The following is a 14,128-nucleotide window of genomic DNA, read 5'->3' as shown; positions in this document are numbered from 1 at the left end:
TCTTCTCAGGAAGAAGCTGGCAGTTAGCTTGCAGGAGGCTGCTGAAGCCATCAGCACGGCCAATGCCAGGAATGCCTCCCTGGAAAGGGCCAGGCACCAGCTGCAGCTGGAGCTCGGGGACGCCCTCTCTGACCTCGGGAGGGCCCGCTCTGCAACAGCCGCCCTGGAGCAGAAGCAGCGGCACTCTGAGCAGGCCCTTGCCCACTGGAGGCAGCAGCATGAGGAGTCCCAGGCCTTACTGGAGGCTGCTCAGCAGGAGGCTCGGGCGCTCAGCACGGAGATCCTGAAGCTCAAGCACGCTTATGAAGAGAGTGCAGAGGGCCAGGAGACGCTGAGGAGGGAGAACCAGAACCTCCAAGGTACTCTCAGCTGGACTTCAGCCCAAGCCAGAGCCAGGAGCTGGGGAGAGCCCTGGCTGTGGGTGAGCTGTGCTCTGTGCAGAGAGAATTGGAACTGTCACATTCCCATTCATGTTTCCACCTTTTAAGTTTTGTACATCATTTTGATTATTTCACTGTAGATGTCATATGTATTATATTGAGTCTAAGCACAAAACTACTTTTGTGCCTTTACCTCCAGTTCCATGCTGTAAAGGTACCCGCTCTTAAGATTTTCTTTATATCCATAGGCTTACATGGATTCTTCATGTATATATTCAGGTGTGTATCTTTTACACAAGTTACATACTTTTCTACACTTTTATTTTTAATTTAGCACTATGTTTTATAATATAATGGATATTTTATAGCATATGCATATATAATAGGCACCATTCTATATGTGGCTGTTTATTGTTTAGCCCTTAGAAGAGTTTCTTAGTTTGATCTACAAATGGAGATTATATTAAATTACAAAAGGGTAAATAATTTGTCCAACTTCACAGCCAACAAGTACCAAGTAGTGATCTGGGATTTGAGCCTGGCCAGCTGTGTGTACATACTTACCTATTGAGCTACATTCCTTGTGATTCTCTACATTCCTGTTCATGGAGACTTGCCAGATACTTATAAAAAGCTACATAGTGTTGCATAATAAGGATAAGCAACACTTATTTAACTAGACCTTATTCATTTTAGATCTAATTATTCAGTTATAAATAATTTTACATCATACATTCATATGCATATGTTCGTCCACATGTAAAAATATTCAGCAGGATAGATGACTAGAAATAAAATTGCTGAGTTAAAGAAATGAATTTTAAAATGTTGATATAATGCCAACAGCAATTCAGTGAGCTTGTCAACTTATCCCATCACCAATAGCAATGTGCATGAATACCCTGATGTGCCCTGGAAGCAAGGTCATTGCTCTTGAAGTCATAAATATAACTTGCTTTCTCTGTTGACCTGCACAGTCCATGATCAATCAGGTCACTGACTGGGTGTTTAAAAGGTGCTGGAACAGTAGTTAGAAATCTGTAACTGTGTCCAAACCACCTGGATGGCTTGTTGAAACACACATGGTTGGGACCAATAGCAGAGTTTCTGTTTTGGTAGGGCTAGGATTGGGCCTTTGAATTTTCATTTCTCTCAAATTCCCAGATGAGGCCAATGCCAACTGGTCTGGAGATCACACTTGGTCTGAAGTGGAGCTTAAGGTTTAAGCTTTTTCCAAAGATCTGCAGATGATTCTGAGATACATATATAGATGAGCAAAACACAAACAAACAATCAAAAAACTGAGTTTCTCTGGGGAACCTTTGGGGAAGGCTTATCAGAGGATTAGGAGTCATATCAGAATTCTTATCTAATATCTTTTTAAGCATTTTGTGTAACCTTTAAAAAATCTTAAAATGTTGCAGTCTAGGATCTCAGGACTAAGGGGCGGGTGAGCTATGAGTTTCTTCTATTGCCTCTGGACTGAACTTCTGGGCTCTATACGGTACCTATGAGGTACTGGAGGCTCCCGTTATAAACAAGTTGGAACCAACCATAGCATTGCAGTATCAGGTGGAAGAGGTGCTGTGACGTCTAGATGCCTTGCTATGTCAAAGACTTGTGTTCATGAGATAATAGCCCAAAGTACCATGTGCCTGAGCTAAAGCCACTGCCCTTCTGAGCCCCTTCTGATTTTCTGGACTATCTGAGGTCCTGCCTTGGTTACTGGCAGAAACTGGCCCAACTTATGCTTTAAGTTTGAGCCCCAGTGTTGAGTAGTAGCATACACAATGGCAAACAGTAGTGTTGATAGCTAAGGACTTCCACTGGGCTCCAGGTCTGTGTCTGAGAGTACTTTTACATAGACTCTGTCATGGCTCTGACAAGTAGAAGCACCATAGATAGGTGCTCAGGAAGTCCAGTGTGCAAGGCTCTCAGAAGCTCCCCTCTCCCCCTGCATCATCATTGGGACAATTTTCTAGCAGATAGAAAGAGAATATGTAGAAATAGGGATGCCCTTTTATAATTGTACCAGAGGTCCCCTGTGGACTAATGGTGGCCCCGCCATCAAGTTTCCAAGAGTTGCATGAATGTGGACCAGTGAGACTTTAGCAATGTTTAATGTGCTTGATATCACGGGTCTGAGACTAAACCCTTTCACTAACTTTGCTGTCCTTCCCTCTCTCCAGAACAGATTTCTAGTTTGAAAAATCAGGTCAGAGAAGGGTCCAAGAGCTTAACTGAAATGGCAAAGGTCAAGAAACTTATTGAACAAGAGAAAAATGAAGCCCAGCTGACATTGGAAGAAACAGAGGTATGGTCCCCAGGGAGGGAGGAAGGAAGGTTTTCCTCCTCAGGCAAAGCAGAAGGTCTGCATTCTAGTAACATCCATGACCACAACGTGACACTTACATAGCTGATGATCACATGCTAAGCACCATGTCACATGCTTGATATGTATTATTTTATGTCTTCACCCCAGAAAGCTATTTTCTCATTTTGCAGAGGAGGAAACTGAGCTTCAAGGATCACATAAACACTAGTGAATGCAAATCTACTGATTGTAGCAAAAAGAGAAACCAGGGGTATGTTGCTCACCAGGCATCTCTAGTGCTTGACCCCTATTACTTAATATGTGGCCTGTGGACCAGCTACATAGGCACCGCCTAGGAGCTTGTTAGGAATTCTCTAGCTTTGTTGCATAAGAATTCATATTTTAACTAGATCTCTTGGTGTTTTCTATGCAAAGCAGATGTGTCCACATTACTTTTATGAAGAATTTTCAAATGGCTAACTCTTGACCCATCCATTGCTCTTTTATGCATAAATGCTTCCTGAGGTCTTTTACATTTTACACATTCCTTACATTTACAGTGTGGTGTCTGCTAATAAGTTGGTGGACTTTGTTTTGTTTATTTGTTGGTTTTGGCTCTCTGGCCATTCTGTCTGGGATCTTACTAAAGATACTATATTAACTAAAGGAAGTAACTTTTACAGTAAAATTTAAGCTTTATTATAGACAATGGGATATGTGACTGAAAGAGCCAATTTTAATCCTAATAACATATAGGCATCTTTGTATATTAAATTAACCAGCACCCATGTCAAAGAAGAGAATGAAGGGGGGAGGGAATGAGGTGGGGATTGGTAGGGGCTAATTGGGTGTGCATGTATGTCTCTACAATTCTTTTATCCCATTAAGATGTATGACCATAATGCATCAATAAAAAAAAAAAAGAAAAAAAAAAACCCAGAAGAGGATGACAATAAGGCCACGACACTCATCCCATTCAGTACCACCAGATGGCAATATATTCTACTAGCCTTTTCTCAAGTTGTCTCTTCAGCCACATCATGAATACTTCATCAACTTGGACATGTATTTGTGACATTGGGTTATTTCTTTTCCCACTTGTACCTTTATGAGAAGCTTTATCAGATTTTTAAAATTTATAAAACTCCTATTATCCCAGGTTACCTTCTCTAAAGTTTCACTTTCTCGGTGCATTCTAGAGGGTTAAAGGTGACAGTTTATCCCTGAAGCAACTGCCTATACCATTTCTTTAAGGAAATTCCTTCTAAGCAATTGTTTTTGGCTTGCTTTATTTTGATGAAAGCACTGAAAGAACTATAAGAAAGGCCTTATTAAAAGTCTCCATATATTTCTTATTTTTAATATTACCAGTACATTTTATTCTTGTTGGTATGTCATAAGCACTTCTCAGAGAAGGCTGTAAAAATTACTCTGACCTCAGAACTGTCTAGAGTTAACTGACTAACATATTAAAATGCCCTCATGCCTGTATATTATCAAAATCCTCCAGGTGTATCTTTATAAGTTTTTTCTTCTATATACATTTTATCTTTGGGATAGATTTTAAAGATTTTATTGGCTTACATTTTTGAAATTGAACTACTTTGACAACATCTCCGGAAATAATTCCAGGCTCAAGGGGAACTTCTCTACCTATTCAGAGCAATCCATTTGTAGTAATAGTACTAATTAAGATAATAATGGCTCACAGTTAGTGTTACTTGTCAAGTACATTCTGAACTCTTTTATTAGTTCTTCAGATAACAATATTTGAGTACTATCCTATTCCTTGCTCTCTGAATACATTCAATTTTTCTTCCTCTGTGATGTCCAGAATGAAATAAAAGATTCAGGGGAAACTCATTATCTTCCTTGTTCTAACTTTGGTACTTCTATCATTCTGCACAAAGATGGACTACATGTTAGAAAAAGTCAAGAGAAGTAAAAGTGAAAGTTTAAATATAATCACAGGCAGGATTGAAGTTTTCTATTTAATTTTTTTAAAGAATTCTAGTTCTTAAGCTACAGCCAAAAGACCAAAGTTTTTCAAAGTTGTAAGAGAAATGTCAAATGAAAACAGCTACTCATCTTTCATTCTGCTACAATTTGGGGGAACTGATTTGAACCAAGATCTTTCTTAGCATTTCTAAAAAGAGCTATGTTAGTGACACATATTTAAAAAATAAAGTTTTTTGTACTTATTTATTGTTACTTATTTATTTCAGGAAGCCCTGGAACAGAATGAAAGCAAAATTCTTCATTTTCAGCTTGAGCTTGTGGAAGTAAAAGCAGAACTTGAAAGAAAGCTTTCAGAGAAAGAGGAAGAAGTAGAAAACCTTAGGTATTTAAGATTATTATTATTATTATTTTCCCGCGCGTCTGGAGATGGAACCCAGGGGCATTTGACCTCCGAGCTACATCCCCTGCCCTATTTTTTTATTCTTTATTTTGAAACAGGGTCTCACTAAGTTGCAGAGGGCCTCACTAAGCAGCTGAGGCTGTCTGCGAACTGCGATCCTCCGGTGTCAGCCTCCTGAATGCTGGGATTACAAATTTGCGCCACCACACCCGGCATAAGATTATTTTGCTGAGCAAAAGTTAATTATTTTAAAATACTCAAATGAACAAAATGTATTGTGTTTAGTTGATTTCACCTCACCTGTCAGAACATTACCAAAGAAAATCAGTCTAATTCTCCACTAGAATTTTCTATTAAATGAAACACTTAATATGAAAGAATACCTATACCTAATTACTACCAGTTTTTATGATGGTCTTATATTCAGATAGCTCCTGCTCCTTATGTGGCTCAATGCATCCAAAAACAAGTATAGGGATTGTTTAACTCTCTGGGTATCACTGTATCAAGTCTTTTTTGAATAGTTAAAAAAAAAAACTGTAAATGATAAACCATGGAGGGAAGGACTAAAAATGTGGGCATTGTTCATTCAGTCGTCAGAGCAAGTCTCACATCTCCTTGCCTGTACACTCAGTGGTTTGGTTTCTGAGGGTAGAGTCTGAAGCTAAGCTGCTTCTGAATCTTGAGTCTTGATAGTAAACTGAACTGCACAGGATTCAGGGGCTGCAGTATCATAACGAGCTAATTACTTTAGACATTGCTATTCTTAGCCTCTCAGAAAACTGAGGGTTAAATGCAGCCCCCACAAGTCCTGGAGGTGTGAGGAAGACCAGTTGGCAAAGTGTTTCCACACTGTTTATCAAAGGCACAATTATAAACACACAGAACTAACAAAGATTGTATTATGTATCCAATCTGTTCTCTTAAGTCAAAGCCATATGTCCACAAAGAAAAGCACTTAAGACTGAGGTTGCTTTAAATGTGTTTGTTAAAAAGTTAAAACAAATAAAACCACATAAACACAACAACAAGAACAATACCCCTTTTAATCAGTTAAATTGAATTGGTCTCATTCCCATTGTGCATTTCTAGTCCTAACTCCTGGGGTCAGTATTTCATGAGACTATCAAGCCAAATGTGGCCCTCTGTGTGCTTTGAGTAGCTTTGCTCTCACCCACTGGCATTTTCCTAGGTAGAACCGATTGTAGTAAGGAATTTGGTCTACTTTAGAGTTCTGGGTCAGTGTTTAAGTTTTTGTGCGTGCATGCGTGCGTGCGTGCATGCGTGTGTGTGTGTGAAGGGTAAAATCCTTGGATATTGGTGTTTGTCTTACTTTCTTCCATGAGGAATGAAAACAAACATCTCTTTTTGCAGTTAAAAACAAACAAAACACCTGATTTCAAGTAACATCAAATCTGTTCCTATAAATAGACCCCACAGAGGAAAACTGACTTCTCAGCATCAGTGTCTCATCATGCACATCTGAATGTCATGGAGCAGTTCACCACTTACAGTAATCTGAGCACAGGAAGCTGGAGACCCAAACAGCCAAGGTTAAGAGCAGAAAGAACTGAAGAGGATGTGAGATGTGAAAGGGCTGGAAAACGAAGGGGTTTGCTGGAGACGTGAGGATGAGCTTTTTGCAAGTTTTAGTTAAGGATTCCTAGTAACCACATCCACAAAGGAAAGATAAGCATGTCTTATAAAGTAACACCAACACTATGCCAGACTGAGCCTGCTCTGTGTGAAGGCAGATTGTGTCAAAATGCCTTGTTGTGATCGTTTATTCTAACTTAAGAAGACACTGAGTAGAATGCCAGGGGAAATTTGCATAAGAATAAAATTTTAAGCAATAAAAAATAAGTGGGGTAAGTTAGAGACCTCAGGGGAAATATGGCCTGAGGACAAGACGAACCTTAAGGTCTTAAGTACACATAAACCTTAGAGTTCCACAGAAACTAGAGCCATCTGTTAAGACAGGACCAGGGAGTTGAAGGGTCCGAGAAGGCAGGAGGAGGGACCCACAGGAAAAGGCCAGATTTGGGCAGTGCCATCGACTCTGACACACTTGGATCTTCCCTGCCGCTAAGTGAATCTGAGAAGGACCAGTCCTGAGTGAGCTCAGCCCTGTGCTGATTGGAGAAAGTGTGAGCAGGCGGTATGTGTAAAATATACTTTAACTTACTTACAAATTTTGAAACTCTTAATGTTGGCTTGATACTGTGCCTAATATTCTACCCAGGATTTCTTAAACTGCTATGGATGTCACAGATACCTTATGTTTCTATTATATGTTTTTATTTTTATAAATGCCATTGGCATAGCTGGAAAGAGGGAGATGCCTGTGAGGTCACTGATGGAAGGGAGGGGAGGAACCTTGGTAACTGGCTTTGATCTCCTCCCTCCTAGACACAAGAGAAGAAAGGAGGTCAGCTTTCTTGGTGTCCATAATTGCCATGTAGGTCAAACCCATTCTCCAAGACTAGGCAGTAACAGGGTTGTGAGGTGCATCCTGAATCTTCAGGGACCAACAACTATAGTTCTTTTCCAACTATTCTAGGAAATACTGAACTGAGTAAGAGAAATCACGTTGGCCCACAGCCATGGTGAGTCTGGTCCATGTGTCCTGTTTTCCACAGATACATCCAGGAAGATGATTTTAGAAACAAGACACTGAAATTCCTTATTCTAACATGATATATGTGTTTTAGTTTAGTCACCTATGTAAGGATAGGCAAACTTTTTCAATAAAAAGTCAAATAGTAAATACTCTTGGCTCTGTGGGCCCAGTGGTCTTTCTGATGACTACTCTGCTCTGCAGTTGTGGCTTGAAAACAGCCCTTGACCCTTGACTATAGGAAGTCAAATGGATGTGGTGGGCTTTGACTCACAGCCCAAGGTTCCCCCACCATGGTCTCCAGCCTCAGGTGTCTAGTGATGTTCTGCCATCTTTTCCTTTTAAACTCACTTATGTCAAACTTTGCCACATGGTCTCAATTCATATGTACTATTTGATTCCATTTTTTAGTTGTTTGAGTATCTGTTAAACTTCTTCCAATTACTAAAATATAAAATATTTTTGTGTGTCTTTGGCAAGAAGGGTCTCAAATTCTGATATTAGTATTTAGCTTACAAAAATAAAGCTGAATTGTATGCATTAGGGTTAAGAAAAGTATCACATTCCTCATACAGATGAGTAGTACTGAAACAGAGAGATAGGGCTATTGAACTGTTAAAATCATTAGCTTTTCAGATTTTTCTATTATCCTGATTTTTAGAAATTGATTTATTTTCCCAACGTGTGTTTCTTATTTCAGACAGAAAGGAACTTCTTACTATATTGCCTGTGGTCACTAGTGCTTAACTTTTATTTAACAAAAGTACTTGGGGGAATTTTCATTTAGAAATTTCTTGGCGCTGCATGAAATGTGTTGATTGTTTATCAGGAATTCTTCAGCTTTGTATTATTTTTGTTCCTCTTAAACCATAGCATTTTTACTTGTCTGCAGGCAATTATAAAGTTTAATGGAGAACGATGGAAAAACTAGTATTGATACAGGTAGTCTTCTGAAGTAGAAGATAATTTTGTAGAGAGGAATTTGACTCTAGGCCAGCAATACTTTAGTCTTCCTATGTAGGGAGAGTCAGCTGTGGCAAAATGTGTATCATATGGGGTATTTCCTCTTACTGGGTTCTTATCCAGTGGATTTCAGTTAATAAAGTCCAGGGACTAATCTAGGGTATACAGATATGAAAGTTCCTTTTAAGTCAGAAAAAGAGAGTAGACAAAAACAGATTTCCCCATATACAAGAGACAGAGATACCCAAGAGATAGTAACTGGTGAAGTTCTTGGGAGGTGGGCTTTTAAACCTTACTGCGGTTCCCTTTCTGCTCTTTTATTATTGGTGAAAATTGGGTCCTGGAAACCCAATCTTTTGACCAGTTTCAATCCTTAAAATTTGAATTGTTTTCTCATGGGGTGATAGGCTCTAATCTGTTGCCACTTGTTTGCCACCCCCCCTTGCTTGTTTATACAGATTGTCCTCAGAATGCAGCTAATAAAAGGAGCCGAAGTTTTATTTTGATAGTCCTTGCTTGGTCATTGTTACCTTTATATCTTATTAACTTTTCCTGTTTTTGTTTTTTATGTAGAAGGCCTCTTTTAGCCCTTCCTGTTCATAGGTCCTCTAACATGCCTCATGTTCCCCTTCTGATAAAGTGACCCAAATTGCTATCAATGAAAGGGGATGTAGATCTTTTCTGGATGCTTCAAGCTGGTAGAGGATGCTGTTGGAGTATTGCAGTCAGGGTCTTATCAGGTAGATGACCTAGAGGACCTAGGAAGAAGAAATCAAAGCTAAAGGACATAGGCTCAGGAACATGATGATCTGTCGGTAGCTTGTCCTAAGTGTCCTCACCTTTGGTGTGCCCATCTGGCTAAACTGGTGTACAGAGTTGTTGATTAGCGCTTACAAGCCTGGTTGACTTGGTTCACTGGTTAACAAAGTCATTTATCTTTTTTATGGTATTGTGGTTGTATTGGGCATCTACATTAATAAAATGACACATTAGTACATTGTACAATAATCTATATACCTTGACATAATGCTTTTCCCCACAAATTTTACCTTGGACCACATACCTATTAGCATTTTATTTTTTATTTTTTATTTTATTAAAATTTTTATTGAACATAAATGGTATGCATTTAAACTATACTTGGTGCCCTCTCCCCCTACCTATTAGCATTTTAAATTGGAGGCTAGGTAACCGACTCAATTGTAATAGACAATGAATAATTATATATAATATTGTAAAAAGTCCTTGTGGCACAAAGCCTGAAGCACAACATACAATTCTTTATTTTGAGACTGCTCATCCTTCTGTTTTTATATATTTGGTAGAGTCATCTGTAAACCAAGCATGTTGTTTTTAATTTAGCTTAAACACGTGTTTTTGTCTTTAGAATTCTGAACAGGACTCATAGATATTTCAATAGTTTACAGAAATCTCTACTTTTTATATTTTCTGGTGATCATGAACCTGTAAAACTTCAAGATTCACAGGTTTAATTTATAGCTTTTTATAAGTGCTTATCTAGAGGGAGTTTTGGGGCATTTATGTCATATATTATTCTGTGAGTCTAAAAATATAAATACCACTATAAGTTATAGTGTAAACTATATAGAGATAATTTAAATGGTGTCAGTACATTCTCTTCTGGTTACCCCTGAAATAGCACATTTTCTTCTGGCTATAATGAATATAATGTATTCAGGTATAATTTTGTAGAGAGGAATTTGACTCTAGGCCAGCAATACTTTAGTCTTCCTATGTAGGGAGAGTCAGCTGTGGCAAAATGTGTATCATATGGGGTATTTCCTCTTACTGGGTTCTTATCCAGTGGATTTCAGTTAATAAAGTCCAGGGACTAATCTAGGGTGTTTTATACCAAGAAGATATCTTTATGTTGCACAAACACATTTTTATAACATTATTTTTTTTTGTTAAAGTCAGTCAAGGCTCACCAGGGTTGCTCGTAAGGATTTTGTGAGGCTTTTTATCTACCAGTTGTGCCATCTGCCAGGAAAGAGGATGGATCATGGTCTTGTTGATCACATGGCTTCCCCTGAAGCACAGGGGACATTCTTCTCTTCAGTGATACTCTTTTCGGAGAATATGTTCTGGTGGGTGGCTTCTTGTCTCTGGAGCTTTTGTGATCCCCTGATATGGTAGTCAGATGACATTCCAGAGCTGCAGGGTCCTTGGAGGAATCCCATCATTTCCTGGGTTCTATTTCATGTTACCAGGTGAGGACCAAAATATTGGCTGTGGTTTCTTCGTCTTATTATTTTCTAATTGTCCTCTAAGTCTCAGCAGATCATTCACTGGTCAGCTTCACCAGACCTTTTTAAGGATGGCTATCATCTCTAAATATTGTTTGGATGTTGTACTTCTGTCAAATACTAAAAGACATCAGCTATACAGATTTATAAGAAAAACACAAAACAAAAGAGCAAAACAAGTCCCATTTGTATCTTTGCATAAAGAAGATAATCATAATACAATTAGGTATAAATAAATATAAACCTGAAAGTGCTATCACCTTACCAACTTTTGTTTAGATGCCATTAGTTTGGTGTAAACTGTTTGCTGAAGCTTTGTAGTTTAGAAATCCTGCACACTTTGGGAATACAAATAACTCTAATATAAATAAACTAGCAATACTTAACATCACAGCCCCCAAAACGTCCTGGACATAATAAATTAGCTTTTAAGATTGGAGTGAAATTTATTTTTTTTATTTTTATTTATTTATTTTTTAATTTATTTTTTATTGGGGCAATGTATTCATACATCACAGTGGTATAAAGAAAATACTTTTGTAGACATACATGCACACATCACCCAGTTAGCCTCTACCTGATCCCCACCCCGTTCCCTCCCCATCCCTCCTTCCCATGCTTAGCTTAGTGGTTGACATCTAGTGTTATAGCAATTTATCCAATATTAACATTGATAATCTCACATAACAGTTTCATTTGTCTGATACCAAACTTTTGATGACTTAAAGATAACATTTCAATATTTCTTTTTGCTTTCTTTCTTACCAGAGAATATTTTTTCTTTTTTTTTTCCTTAGGTGAAACTATCATACATTTATTTATTTATTTTTCAGAAAAAATCTATCCTGATATGGAATATGAACTCTAGATACCCAAAACAATCTCGAAGAAGAACAAAGCTAGAAGATATATATTTTCTGATTTCAAACCATATAAAGCTACAATAATTGAAAGAGTGTAGTACTGTTCTAAAGGCAGATATATAAACCATTTGAGTTAAGTAAAAGCCTAGAGATAAATTCGTCCATACATTGTCAAGTTATTTTTGACAAGGTTTCCATGAACTTTTGGTGGAGGAAATACTAGTCTTTTAACTAAATATTGTTGAAAAATAATAATACATGAAAAAGAATAAAATTGGACCCTTACCTAACACATATACAAATATTAACTCAAAATAGATAAAAGACCTAAATATAAATCTTAATACTGTAAACTTTTAGAAGAAAATCTGGGTCATAAAACCTAACAGCATTGAAATTGGCAGTGATTTCTTGGATATGATTTCAATGGCACAGGCAACAAAAGGGTAAATAAACCCTAAAAAATAAAAAAAATATTGTATATCCAAAGACAATGTAAAGCTACAATAATTGAAACAGTGTAGTACTGTTCTAAAGGCAGATATATAAACCATTGGAGTTAAATACAAGCCTAGAGCTAAATTCTTCCATACATTGTCAAGTTATTTTTGACAAGGTTTCCACGAACATTTGGTGGAGGTAATAATAATCTTTTAACTAAATATTGTTGAAAAATAATAATTGCATGGAAAAGAATAAAATTGGACCCTTACCTAATCCCATATACAAATATTAACTCAAAATAGATAAAAGACCTAAATATAAATCTTAAGACTATAAAATATTAGAAGAAAATCTGGGTCATAAAACCTCACAACATTGAAATTGGCAGTGATTTCTTGGATATGATTTCAATGGCACAGGCAACAGAAGAGTATACAAACTTCCTAAAAAATAAAAAAATATTGTATATACAAAGACAATGTAAACAGAGTTAAAAGTTACTAATAGATTTGGATAAAATATTTCCAAATGCTATATCTGAAGGTATATTAATATTCCAACTAGAAATCCTAAAAATTAACAACAATAAAAGCAAACAATACCATTTAGAGATAGGTAAAAAACTAACATAAATAATGAATCTCCACAGATAACCAATCTTAGTTGTCTGTTGGATGGAAAATCTTGTTTCTCTGGTTCTGGTATGTGTTACCCATTTCTTCTTTGTAGTTAATCTCTTTGAGTATTTTCTCTAGTGCTGGTTTTGAAGACATAAATTCCTTCAGTTTCTGTTTGTCATGGAAGCTTCTTATATTTCCATCTAATTTGATAGAAAGTTTTGCTGGGTAGGAAATTTTTGGCTGGAAGTTGTTTTCTTTCAGAGTTTGGAATATGTTACTCCAAGCCCTTCTGGCTCTCATGACTTGGTTTGGGAAGTCTGGAGTGATTCTAATTGGTTTGCCTCCGAATGTCACTTAGCCCTTTGTTTTTGCTGCCTTTAAGATTCTCTGCTTGGCTTCCACATTGGTCATTTTGACAATTATGTGGCGTGGGGATCCTCTTCTCTGATCCTGTCTAAGAGGAGTTCTATAAGTTTCCTGGATCTGTGTATCAACCTCTTGCTCTATGTTTGGAAAATTTTCTGCTATTACTTCCTTGAAGAGATTGTTGATCCCTTTGGTTTCACTTTCTTTTCCCTCCTCTATTCCAATTATTCTTAGGTTAGCTCTCATATTTCTTCAATGTCAGATTCCTGCTGTCGGATATTTTTTCTAGATTAGAAACTATGCGTTCATTTTTGGAATGATCATCTTCTAAGAGCGAGATTCTGTTCTCCATGTGGTCTAATCGGTTGTTTGTGCTTTGAATTGAGGCCTTTACTTCATTAATTGCATCCTTTATCTCTTTTTGGCTCTCTCTGAGTTCTTTTCGAAGCACCTTTATTATTTCTACAGTTATTTTCCTGATTTGATCTTCTAGAAATCTCTGATTTTCTGTTTTATTGGGTTCTGATGTTGTGGGGTTGTGGGCATTCATTGCTCCAGTATTATTCCTCTTTCCCATGATTTCGGAAGTTTGTGTCTTCTCTGGGTTCTTCCCTTGGGTCACTATGACTTCACTTAAGGTGTTCTGGATCTCGAGTCAGTAGTATCTCAGACCCCACTACTCCTTTACTGGGTTGTATCACAGAGTCTCCGACCCAGAGAGTCGATAGAGGCTGCTTTAGACTGTGGGGGGTGCCAGGTTGCACGTTCTCCTATGGTGTGATATCTCTGCCACCGCCACTCCCCCACTGGGTCAAGTTCCAGGGAGTACAGTACTGGGATTTCTTCTCTGTGGCCCGCAATTTGACTCACTGTTCTTGAGTACGCAGATGTAGCTGTACTGGACTCGGTGAATTCGCTGCTGCTGCCTCCGGTGG

General features: G+C 37.8%; 1 protein-coding gene across 1 annotated transcript in view; it reads left to right on the top strand.

Annotated features, from left to right (window-relative positions):
• The window catches only part of LOC308263160 (myosin-15-like), a gene marked incomplete at its 5' end in the record, with an annotated part of 185,662 nt that overhangs the window by 140,227 nt on the left and 31,307 nt on the right, over positions 1-14,128 (top strand). Inside the window, 3 exons of the mRNA XM_080696037.1 lie at positions 10-359; positions 2,570-2,694; positions 4,920-5,035. Coding sequence (XP_080552163.1) covers positions 10-359; positions 2,570-2,694; positions 4,920-5,035 — 591 coding nt within the window. The remainder of the gene's footprint in view (positions 1-9; positions 360-2,569; positions 2,695-4,919; positions 5,036-14,128) is intronic.

Source organism: Muscardinus avellanarius, assembly GCF_963383645.1.
Source record: "Muscardinus avellanarius genome assembly, chromosome: 5".
Classification (NCBI taxonomy): Eukaryota; Metazoa; Chordata; class Mammalia; order Rodentia; family Gliridae; genus Muscardinus; species Muscardinus avellanarius.
The sequence above is the reverse complement of the archived record's forward strand: the minus strand, read 5'-3'. Positions and strand labels throughout refer to the sequence as shown.